This window comes from Papaver somniferum, chromosome 8, assembly GCF_003573695.1.
Source record: "Papaver somniferum cultivar HN1 chromosome 8, ASM357369v1, whole genome shotgun sequence".
Classification (NCBI taxonomy): Eukaryota; Viridiplantae; Streptophyta; class Magnoliopsida; order Ranunculales; family Papaveraceae; genus Papaver; species Papaver somniferum.
This window is the reverse complement of record NC_039365.1, coordinates 142049506-142062534: the sequence shown is the minus strand read 5'-3', so window position 1 is coordinate 142062534 and position 13029 is coordinate 142049506. Positions and strand designations below refer to the sequence as shown.

The 13029-nt window shown below is 37.5% G+C and overlaps 1 protein-coding gene across 1 annotated transcript; it reads right to left on the bottom strand.

The window, feature by feature from the left end:
• Positions 1-11841: 11841 nt before the first annotated feature.
• Positions 11842-12977, bottom strand: LOC113306117. Its single transcript, XM_026555094.1, has 2 exons — positions 12470-12977; positions 11842-12269 (listed from the first exon to the last, which is right to left on the bottom strand). Exons 1-2 carry the CDS (start codon positions 12975-12977, stop codon positions 11842-11844), a joined length of 936 nt encoding a protein of 311 aa, XP_026410879.1.
• Between the last annotated feature and the right edge of the window lie 52 nt (positions 12978-13029).

Below are 13029 nucleotides of genomic sequence, written 5' to 3'. Positions count from 1 at the left end.
CAAACCTTCTAGGGATGCAACGTCGACTGAACCCTAATATGAAAGAAGTAATTCGAACCGAGGTTTTTAAGATGTTAGATGCAGGCATTATCTACCCCATTTCAGACAGTAAGTGGGTCAGCCCCGTTCAGGTTGTTCCCAAGAAATCCGGTATTACTGTAGTACAGAATGATAACAATGAGTTAATCCTAACCCGGGTGACCATGGGTTGGCGTGTCTGTATTGATTATAGGAAATTGAATGAGGTCACTAGGAAGGACCAATTTCCCCTTCCCTTCATCGACCAAATGCTAGAGAGATTAGCTGGATGTATCCATTATTGCTTTTTAGATGGATACTGCGGTTATAATCATGTTGTCATAGTCCTAGAAGACCAAGAGAAAACCACTTTTACCTGTCCCTTTGGTACCTTTGCGTATAGATGCATGCCTTTCGGGCTATGTAATGCCCCTGCGACCTTTCAGCGTTGTATGCTGAGAATATTTTCTAACATGGTAGAATGGTTCTTAGAGGTCTTTATGTATGATTTTTCAGTGTTTGGTTCGTCTTTCGATGAGTGCTTGCATCATTTGTCATCATTTTTGACTAGGTGTAAGGAAAAGAATTTAGTGCTTAATTGGGAGAAATGTCACTTCATGGTTCGTTCAGGAATTGTTCTAGGGCATATCGTATCTTCGAAGGGTATAGAGGTAGATAGAGCCAAAGTTGACCTTATTAAAACTTTACAGGTCCCAAAAACCGTAAGAGATATTAGGTCATTTTTAGGGAATGCAGGTTTTTATCGTCAATTCATTAAGGATTTTAGCTTGATTTCTAGACCTATTTGCAATTTGCTTGCAAAAGATGTTAAGTTTGTCTTTGATGATGCTTGTTTAGAGGCTTTTGAGAAGCTTAAGACTTTACTCACTACCGCCCCCATAGTTCAGGCACCCAACTGGAACCTACCCTTTGAGATCATGTGTGATGCTTCAGATTATGCTATTGGTGTTGTGCTAGGTCAGCGAGAAAACAAATTACTTCATGTGATTTACTATGCTAGCAAAACTCTGAATGATGCCCGGTTGAACTATACCACTACCGAGAAGGAACTGTTAGCCATCGTGTTTGCATTAGAAAATTTTAGACCCTATCTCTTAGGTTCTAAGATCGTGATATATACTGATCATGCTGCTTTGAAATATCTTCTGTATAAAAAGGATATGAAACCTAGATTTATTAGGTGGATCCTTTTGTTGCAAGAGTTTTCTCCAGACATTAGATACAAAAAGGGTGTCGAAAATATAGTAGCAGACCACTTGTCTAGGCTTGTTGTGGATACCCTTAATGATTCTCCTTCTTTCAGGGATAGTTTTCCTGATGAACAACTGTTCTTTGTTACCCAAGCACCTTGGTATACAAATATAGTGAATTATCTTGTTACTGGTCGAATGCCCCAACATTGGGGTAAACAAGATCGTTCTAGGTTTTTAGCCGAGGTTAAGCACTTCTTGTGGGATGATCCTTATTTATTTAAGTATCGTCCAGACCAGATTATTAGGAGATGTATACCTGAGAGTCACCAGTACAGTATTATTTCCTTTTGTCATGATCATGCTTGTGGGGGTCACTTTAGTTCTAAGAAGACTGCTGCTAAGATATTGCAGTGTGGACTCTATTGGCCTTTGTTGTTTAAAGACTCCCATAGTTACTGTGTTACTTGTGAACCTTGCCAGAAATTAGGAACCATTTCCCGTAGGAACATGATGTCCTTGAACCCGATTCTAATTGTTGAGGTCTTTGATGTGTGGGGTATTGACTTTATGGGTCCGTTTCCTAATTCTTTTGGTAACCTATACATCCTTGTCGCTATAGACTATATCTCTAAGTGTATTGAGGCGGCTGCGTGTAAAACCAATGACCATAGGGTTGTGATTGAGTTCTTGAAAAATAATATACTTACACGTTTTGGTACACCGCGAGCTATAATTAGTGATGGAGGGTCACACTTTTGTAATGGACCTTTTAGGCTTTTGATGAAGAAATATGGTATTACACATAAGGTAGCTACCCCGTATCATCCACAGACTAGTGGTCAGGTAGAAGTTTCCAATAGGGAGATAAAACGTATATTAGAGAAAACACTTAATCCTAATCGATGAGTGCTTGCATCATTTGTCATCATTTTTGACTAGGTGTAAGGAAAAGAATTTAGTGCTTAATTGGGAGAAATGTCACTTCATGGTTCGTTCAGGAATTGTTCTAGGGCATATCGTATCTTCGAAGGGTATAGAGGTAGATAGAGCCAAAGTTGACCTTATTAAAACTTTACAGGTCCCAAAAACCGTAAGAGATATTAGGTCATTTTTAGGGAATGCAGGTTTTTATCGTCAATTCATTAAGGATTTTAGCTTGATTTCTAGACCTATTTGCAATTTGCTTGCAAAAGATGTTAAGTTTGTCTTTGATGATGCTTGTTTAGAGGCTTTTGAGAAGCTTAAGACTTTACTCACTACCGCCCCCATAGTCCAGGCACCCAACTGGAACCTACCCTTTGAGATCATGTGTGATGCTTCAGATTATGTTATTGGTGTTGTGTTACGTCAACGAGAAAACAAATTACTTCACGTGATTTACTATGCTAGCAAAACTCTGAATGATGCCCAGTTGAACTATACCATTACCGAGAAGGAACTGCTAGCCATTGTGTTTGCCTTAGACAAGTTTAGACCCTATCTCTTAGGTTCTAAGATCATCATATATACTGATCATGGTGCTTTGAAATATCTTTTTTCTAAGAAGGATACAAAACCTAGATTGATTAGGTGGATCCTTTTGTTGCAAGAGTTTTCTCCATACATTAGAGACAAAAAGGGTGCCGAAAATGTTGTAGCAGACCACTTCTCTAGGCTAGTTGTTAGTTCCCCTGATGATTCCCTTCCTATAAGGGATAGCTTTCCTGATGAACAATTGTTCTTTGTTACCCAATTACCTTGGTATGCGAATATAGTGAACTATCTTGTTACTGGTCGAATGCCCCAACATTGGGGTAAACAAGATCGTTCTAGGTTTTTAGCTGAGGTTAAGCACTTCTTCTGGGATGATCCTTATTTGTTTAAGTATTGTCCAGACCAGATTATTAGGAGATGTATACCTGAGAGTGACCAGTCCAGTATTATTTCCTTTTGTCATGATCATGCTTGTGGAGTTCACTTTAGTGCTAGGAAAACTGCTGCTAAGATATTGCAGTGTGGATTTTATTGGCCTTCGTTGTTTAAAGACTCCCACAGTTACTGTGTGACTTAGGAACGTTTCCAGAAATTAGGAACCATTTCCCGTAGGAACATGATGCCCTTGAACCATATTTTAGTTGTGTAGGTCTTTGACGTGTGGGGTATTGACTTTATGGGTCAATTTCCTAATTCTTTTGGTAACCTATACATCCTTGTCGTTGTAGACTATGTCTCTAAGTAGATTGAGGCGGCTGCGTGTAAAACCAATGACCATAGGGTTGTGATTGAGTTCTTGAAAAATAATATACTTACACGTTTTGGTACACCGCGAGCTATAATTAGTGATGGATGGTCGCACTTTTGTAATGGACCTTTTAGGCTTTTGATGAAGAAATATGGTATTACACATAAGGTAGCTACCCCGTATCATCCACAGACTAGTGGTCAGGTAGAAGTTTCCAATAGGGAGATAAAACGTATATTAGAGAAAACAGTTAATCCTAATCGAAAAGACTGGTCGTCTAGGCTTACTGATGCCTTAAGGGCTTACCGTACTGCGTTTAAGACCCCCATTGGAATGTCACCTTATCGGCTTGTGTATGGCAAGGCATGTTGAGTTAGAACATAGAGCATATTTGGTTGTTAAGCAACTAAATTTTCCACTTGACAAGGCAGGAGCCCATAGGAAACTCCAGCTCAATGATTTGGAAGAGATTCGTAGAGATTCATACGATAGTGCTAAGGTGTACAAGAACAAAATGAAACTTGTGCATGATAAGAATATTTTAAGAAAGTCATTTTCTCCAGGTCAAAAAGTTCTTCTGTATGATACCCGCTTGCATATTTTCCCTGGGAAGTTACGTTCTCGATGGACGGGTCCTTTTATTGTTCGCACTGTCTTTCCTCATGGAGCTGTTGAGATCGAGACACCGGATGGTATTGGTTCTTCGAAGGTTAACGTTCAGAGATTGAAACCCTTTTTAGAGCCCTTTCCTACAGGTGATGTTGAGGAGGTCCCTCTGGAGGACCATGTTTACCCTTGATTGACCATCGAGGCGTTTGTATGTTGTATATTAGTTTTTGATTTCTATCTTCACCCAGATACTATCTTTCCGACTTCTCTCTTTACTGATTCCTCATGTTACTTTACTTTTTGGTATTGCTCTTTTATTAGAAACATTGAGAAAAATGTTAGATTTAAGTTTGGGGGTGGGGAAGAAACTTTTTGTTAGCTTTTAGTTGCAATAAATAAACTCCAGAGCCTAGAAATTTATGCTTATTAAGGTTGGCACTAACCAATCTAAGTGGATGGGAACATCTTGGTTGCAGGAGTTGAGGAACCAATATGATTAGATGGAAACATCTAAAGAGTCTATTCATAAAAGCAAAAATCTCAGGTGTTAGAATTAAAAAAAAAAAAAAAACATGGTAGTTTCGCCATATCTAGTTGAATCCTAATCCTTCTGTTTTTATTTTTTTAAGTGATTTGGTGGGGCACACGATTCAAGTTGTTACTAGTGCTAGGGTGAAAAAGAGTGATTGAGATACCAAAAAAAAAAAAAAGACCAGACCATCAGACCAACCGGAATAAATTCAATAAAGTCGACCACTGCTGCCCTTGTATTTGCCAGTTGTGTTGACCTAGAGTTAGGTTTATCGACCACTGGTCCCCTTGTATATACCAGTTGTGTTAATATTAGTCAGGACGCTATCTCAGTCCATTAGGTTAGGTTCATCTTGGCAGAGGCCTTCAGAAAGATATGGGAAACACTGTTCACTTTAAACCATCTATTTTTTTCTCTTTATCCATCTTCTTAATCTTTCCATGTGATTGGTTGACTCCAGTTATGATGTCCAGAAACTATCTGAGTAGAGATCTGTCACTTATATATGAATTTTAGTATGCTGAGTGCAAACTCTTCTACAACAATTGGAATTTCACATCAGGGTACTTCCTCCTGTAGTCAATGAGAGTATGCCAACCAAGGAGATTATTTAGTGCCTTCCAAGGTTTTGCGTAGATAGATAGGGTATGGATTAAAGGTTTTGTGGGTACACCTCTGGTAAACCCTCCGGAGACAACACTCCGCCGCTAGGGCCACCCAGCGGTTGAACGGCTTGCTGCACGTGCTAAGTGTAGTCATTTTATTTTCTATATTAGATTTGCTCGAGGACTAGAAAATAATAAGTTTGGGGGTATTTGATAGATATATTTTTTTGTCTAGGTTTTCCTCAATGTCTGTATTGTTGGAACTCGATTCTTGTACTAATTTTGATGTTTTGTGTGTTTGTAGGTGTTTTTGGAGAAATATACTTGTGCGAAAAAAGTTGCTGGAAAAGTGCTATTTGGACCCCCGGAGAAAAGTACTAAAGGCACCCTCATTCTGGATAAGGGGCACCTCAGTTGGGCTCCTTCTATTTGCACCCCCGGTTTGGTTAGGAGGACACCGTCTTCATCATTTCAAAAATCCAGTTTTGGCTGGAAAAGCTCACAGGCTATGGCAGATTTAGGGTTCGCATTTTGGACGGGAATCAAAGAGACTAAACGGCTGAAACTCTTTGGGATGACGTGATTGGGATTATCAGGCTTGGTAAAGGCCTTTGGTTCGATCCAGTTTGGCTGGATATTCCGTGAGAAGAAAACAGGGTAACATGTTCAGGCGAGAGGTATTCACGGGATTTCTTGTTGTTTTGGAAAGATTATATGTGTATGAGGCGTGTTGAATCAATCTTACAACGTGTACGATCATGTTTGGAGTGTTTATGCATCATTCCAGCGCGTGAAATGTTAATTTAGGGAAGAAAATATCCGAGTATTATTTTCTCTTTACTTCCGAGTAATGGAGAATTATTTGGAGTTATGGAGGATATTTATTGTGCACGAGAGTATATATAAGGTGTTGAGGAGTAATAGAGGGGGTGACAGAGAGTTTGGAGAAGAACAGAGCGTAAATCAGAGCTGCAGAGAAATCTTTTCTGCTGCTGCATAAGCTGAAGACCACGAAGAACATCGACCCCAGTAGACAGTCGTTAAGCTACAATGTTAGCGACAGAGTACTTGTATCGTTCTTTGTAACAGTTGGTTTGTAACAAATATAATTGTTACAAACCCGGTTTTTCATCATTTATCCCTTATTCATTATTTGTAAACCATTTTTGAAGCAATGAACAAATATTTTGAGCGTGTTCACACAATGATGAGCTAAACCCATCCTCTGGGGCGAAGGAGGAAACTATTTCACCAATGAAAAGTGGTAATCTCTAATTTATGAAATTATTATATGATTATTTGCCTAGATAACTAAATTGATAAAATGGTTTTTGTTAAACAATTGTCATTTCAATTGATGGAGCATGCTAGCCTAGAGTTTTGATGTCCCATACTTTCGATCTACAATTGTTATTTCTAAAAAATCAACTATTGCAATATTAAGAATCAATTTGAATGCATGATTTGGATGATTATAATTAGAGAATATAAATCACTTGATATTGGTAAATAGTAGATTCCATAGCCTCAATCTTCTCCATATTTTTCATATCACTTTTATTTAAGCTTGTTATATTTTTAGTCTTAAAATTAAATCTAGAATCTTTTGCTTTCACAAGTCTCAACGAACCTATTACTACTACAACATCATTGAAAAATACCATCACTTGCTTTCAAAATCAACCCAACCAGAAGGGTCATAGTGAAAAAAGAATTACTAAGAGATCACATCATAAACTACATAATAGATGACAATCAGCTAAATACTTGAGCATCTCTCAAACATCATCCTTGTATCTCTCAAGTTAGATACAAGAATGGAAGTCTTCTACTACTATGTAGCAGAGGGAGACATAGACTCACCATAGGTATTGAGAGAATAGTTGTGATTTTCACTTGTGTATTTGATCTCAGGATCCTCGTCTTACCCTGAATCATAGATTCTGTTTTTAGGAAAATTTCTCACAGCTCTATCTGAAAGCTCAAGCGAAGGAGTTTTCGGATAACTGAGTCTAGGACCTCGAGAAATAGGTTCACGAGGATTTTCCAGAATGGGTTTCCATACTCTAGACTTAGATTTACAAGAGTTGTTCTTATAGGCACAAGAGATGCTTTCACTAGCAACACAGGGATTTATGTCACTGGATAACACAAGAGTCCTGTAATGATTTCTAGGGAAGAGATCATTTTTTTATAAGTTATCTGGTTCACTGTGAGCATAGGTTTCACTGTTGTAGTATGCTGACTGTTTACTCCATAAACAGTGAAAAGAAGCAAATTGCGAAGTTTCGAGATTTGTTTCTTCCTAGAAAAACAACGAATGGCATAGTGATTTACATTTCCACAGAAGGTACAGGTTCGTGGAGAATATGCAGTGATCGGCATTTGTTTCAACTCAATAGCCCTGTGAGAAAATTGTAAGAATTTTAAATCCTTTTTGACACAATCTTCCTTTAGAGATAAATTCTTCATATACTGTAAGTTACGAGGTACAAAAGAGTTTTTTTTAAGATAGGGTTTCCTTTTCCAAGGCCATACACTGTTCATGGGCTAGTGTTGCAACAATCTTCTCTTTCTCAACACGAAGTCTGTCAAGATCAGATGAATGTTTCTTGATAAAACATTTTTCTCTAATTGAGTCTTCTTTGATCAGCTTTTCAAGATCACAAATCTTTTCACGCTGTAGCTTATTTTCCTGAAGAAGTTTCTCAATATCCTTAGAGAATGACTCTATGATTTTATAGAGTGCAAGTTCACGATCAATAGACTTTTCAAATTCATCAATGAGCTGTTCATGATTCTGAAGATCAACAAACTCAATAGAATTTTTTGCAATTCTGGTGAGCTCCATTTCAGCTTTTACCATTGTATCCAATGTCTCATTGGAGGAAGAATGGTCAACACAAGATGTAACCGTCTTCATACCTCGGGTTTCGGAAGAATCATCTAAGGAGTAATCCTTTGAGGTATTTCCGAAACAGTTGACAAGGTTAACAGCTTTAGAAGGCATTTTGGTATGCGTAAGAGATTTCGTTCTCCGAATCAGATTGCCAAAAACACAGACTTGTAAGGTCTTAAACATGTTTGCCTGCTCTGGTACCAATTGAAAAAGCGGGGGTCTAACAACAACACCCAATATTTCGCTTAGCAATCTATATGGACAAACTCCAAAATAATTTTTATGAGAATCAACTAGATAGTTAGACTCAATCAATAAAAGATATATCAAAGAGTTTATATCTCAATCTCTCGATTTAATCTTACTCAAGCAAACTGCGAGTCTCGATTAAAGAGAGATAAACTTGGATGGTAACAAAGACCAATATCCAAGGATCAATCAATATCAATCAACAACCGTTAGGTCGGACTATCCAATTGATTGATCTAACGCACAACCTGTATTATTTCTATTATATAAAAAAATATAATGAGGAAAAAAAATAACACAGACACCAGAAGTTTTGTTAACGAGGAAACCGCAAATGCAGAAAAACCCCGGGACCCAGTCCAGATTGAATACACACTGTATTAAGCCTCTACAGACACTAGCCTACTCCAAGCTAACTTCGGACTGGACTGTAGTTGAACCCCAACCAGTCTCCCACTGATCCAAGGTACAGTTGCACCACTACGCCTCTGATCCCAGCAGGATACTACGCACTTGATTTAGCTGATCTCACCCACAACTAAGAGTTGCTACGACCCAAAATCGCAGGCGTTAACAATAAACAAATTTGTCTCACACAGACAAGTGTATCAAAGGAGCAATCTGTCTCCCACAGAAAAACCTTAAAGTTTTTGTTTCGTCTTTTGATATAAAATCAAGGTAAACAGAAACCAATTGATAATCCGGTCTTATATTCCCGAAGAACAACCTAGATTAATCAATCACCTGACAACAATCTTAATCGTATGGTAGCGAAACAAGATGTCATAGAATCACAAACAATGAGACGAAGATGTTTGTGATTACTTTTATATCTTGCCTATCGTAGAACTCTCACGATATCAAGCCAATCAAAATGATGTACTCGCACGATATAAGATGCAAGATCAGATCATACAATTACGATAAAAGTAGTATCGGTATGGCTTCACAATCTCAATGAAGTCTTTAAGTCGTTAACCTGGTTTTAGAAGAAGAAAACCAAAGGTTAAAGGAGAATTGACTCTATCTTACAAACTAGTATCACACGGATGTGTGGGGATTAGTTTGTAGAGTTTCTAGATGTCCCCTTATATAGTATTTCAAATCAGGGTTTCGCCTGGCTCACAAAGCAAACGCTATCCACCGTTAGATGAAAACCTGATTTAGATTCAAGCTAATATATGTCAACCGTTAGATCGAAATCTTATCTTGTTATACACAAATGAAATGCACGCTTCTAGGTTTGATAATTGTACCCAAACGTGTGCATAGTTGGTTCAATAATAGTCAACTAAAAGGTTAGCCATTTGAGCAATTCATACCAACAACTTTCTTCTTCACCATAACTAGTTCAAATGACTCAGATGAACTAGTTAGAGAGTTGTTCAATTGCAAGGAAATCTCATGTACTACACAAGACACAATTGTAGCAAAGATGATTTGATTCACATGAATCGGTTCATGAACTTTATAGCCACGGTTTGCAAAAGCATTCCTTAGTCTTTATGAGTTAAGTTCAAAAATCATCTTTAGATATATAACCTATACAAGTTCGCAGACTAGGTTCGCGAACTTTAATTACTGGAAAGAGTTTTCAAACTCCAGCAGAAATTCTCGGGTTCGAGATCTTCGCTAGTTCGCGGACTGGGTTCGCGGACTTGGCTTACGCAAGATAGTTTGATAATTCGGCATAAATTCTCGGGTTTGAGAATTTCGGCAGTTCGCGGACTTGGCTACTAGCCGATTTCCAGCATGGGACTTATGCACATATGTGTTTCTACAACATACTTATGTCCACTATGGTTATGTAATCTAAACTCTCATTTCAATCATTGAAACATTCTTAGAGGATGTTATATAGTTGTTCCAATATTTCTCGTTAAAGAAATTTTTAAGATGATTGAAACATACATGACTTATGTCACTAGGTAAAGAAAAACATGGTCGAAGCGAAACTCTTACCAACACATATTTCGAGATATAGCTAGGCGAGGTATACTCGGCTCGAAATACCAAATGTGTATAATTTAAGTCTATATATATAGCATACGACTTTTGTCTCAAGAAGTAGGAGATAGAATTGATAGACTTTTAAGTGACAGATAAGTTCAAGTCTTCACATACCTTTTTGTCGAGAAGTTCCACTGGTTCCTTGAGTAGTTCTTCCACTTGTATGATGAATCGCCATGAAGTCCTTGAGCTCAACTACACTTACTATCCTAGTCCGAGAATTAGATATAATATACTAGAAATCAAGAATTATAGTTTTGATCACTAACATTGACAAACATGCTTGATATAGCAACGCATGCGAGTTTGACCGAGCAGTGCTCTAACAATGTTTTAGTTCAATCTAGAGTTTGAATATCAATTGATGTAATGTGCTTTTTTTATAATTAGTATGTGTTTGTTGGAGTTTAAATGTGATGAGCCTGATGTATTTTGCTTCTACAATAAATAATAATAGTTATTTTCATATTCATATGATTAGCGATTACATTAAGCACGTGCAACCAGGCTTTAAACCAATAGGCGATCCTATTGGACGAGTTATGTCTCGTGAGGGTTTACAAAGACATATACACACAAAACCTATATTTATTTATATTCTTTACTCTTCATCTGATGATTCGGAGGCTGAATCTTCAAAGGGGGAAGGGTTATACTCTGAGAAACTGTTTTTCAAAATCACATAGCAGTTAAAAAATATAAAAGGTTTCCCCTCCTATCCATATCATGTTGCTCCTACAAAAAAAGAAAACAATATCAATATACAATTACATTACTAAACAAGTCAGTACACATACACAAAAAATTGTTGGATAGCTAACCGGTAAAGTTTCTTACGATTTCAGCAGGTACTGCAGCCATCCATAAATATAACGACCTCTGTGTCGATACATATACTTTCATGTCTGAAGTTATAACGTTTAACCTTGTTTTCATATACTTAACCGTACGCTCATTCAGATTCCCATTGTGTATAGTCAACTTTTGCAGCAAGTGGTACAAAAGGATTGTGTTATTTAGTTGTTCATCTTCTTCTTCATTCTCTACATGAACATCAACCCATAAACTAACTATCAATTCGTCTTCCTCCGAAATATAACCCACCATAATTAATAAAGATAAGTGTTGTGGATAATAACTTGGACAAAAATAAGTGTTTATTTTTGAAGACAGAACTGAATTCGTCGAATTAATGTGTTCATTGGTAAAGAGATTGTGAATCATTTATACATGGTGAGTATACATATCTTTACACTGTAGAAAGAGATTTCATGGATAAGTATACTCATCCATATACTGTAGAAATAGATTTCACGGATATGTATACATATTCGTATATTGTACAAGGAGATTTTTTAGATTTCACGGATTATCCTAATTGTAAACCATATGCCATCAAATATAAACGAATTCATTTGCATACATAATTGAAACCCAAAAATAATTGAAAGTCTGTCATACATATGCATATAACATTCGAACACTTAAAACACAACAATGAAATACATCTTATGCCTCAACATCATCATCATCATAATACCCGCATCATTGTAGGTAACATCATCGTAAGAATCGTACTCCTCATCGTCAGAATCATCCTCCTTATCTTCCTCATAATCGTCATAATCATCCTCATCTCCATCTCCATCATGTTCATATTCAACTGCATGTTCAATGTCATCTGGAATTTGATCATTGTAATCTCCATAATAAACAAATGCTCCATCCTCGTTTTGACCAGGAACTACTTCTTCATCTAAGTTTGTATCTTCATAATCTCCTTCTGATGATGGAAGATCCACGTTTTCCATATCTGAACCCTCCAAACTAGATATGTCACCTGCATGGCCTCCTCTACCAGGACGCGCAACAATGTGCTTGACAAGATCATCTCTTAGTTGTAAGTGTAATTCTAGGTTTTCAGAGTTGACATAAATACACGACCATTAATGGTAGGTTCCGGAAGCGGAACAGGAAGAACTCTGCCCCAGTCCGTATCCCGCCATTCATGCTCGATAATCATGTTGTATAAAATTAGACAACATTTCATAATTAGGTTCAAGTCTGAATGATGCCAATACTTATATGGAGATCCGACAATTCTGAATTTACCCTGGAGAACTCCAAAAGCACGCTCGACATCCTTTCTTTTATCCATTTGATACTTGTTGAATCTCACATAGTCGGGAATGTCCAGTGTCTGAGAGAAATCTTGTACAATTGCAGTCAACTTTGGATAAATACCATCGGCTAAGAAATAACCCATATTGTACTGGTGACCATTGATGACATAATTGCATGAAGGTGCTACACCCTTTAACATGTTATCAAAAAGGGGTGAGTGTGCCAACACATTCAAATCGTTGTTTGATCCAGGCATTCCAAAAAAAGCATGCCAAAACCACAAATCGTATGATGCCACCGCCTCTAATGCAAAACTACTCTCTTTATCTTTACCCCAGTAAGATCCTTGCCAATCTACCGGATAATTCTTCCATGGCCATTGCATACAATCAACACTACCAAGCATTCCAGGAAAACCTCGGTCCGCATTCTCTTGTAGCAACCTCTGAACATCTTCAGGAGTGGGTTCACGCAAATATCTTTCTCCAAAAGTCATGCAAATGGTGTGGAAAAATCTTTTTAGATACATGTATATTGTAGTTGCACCC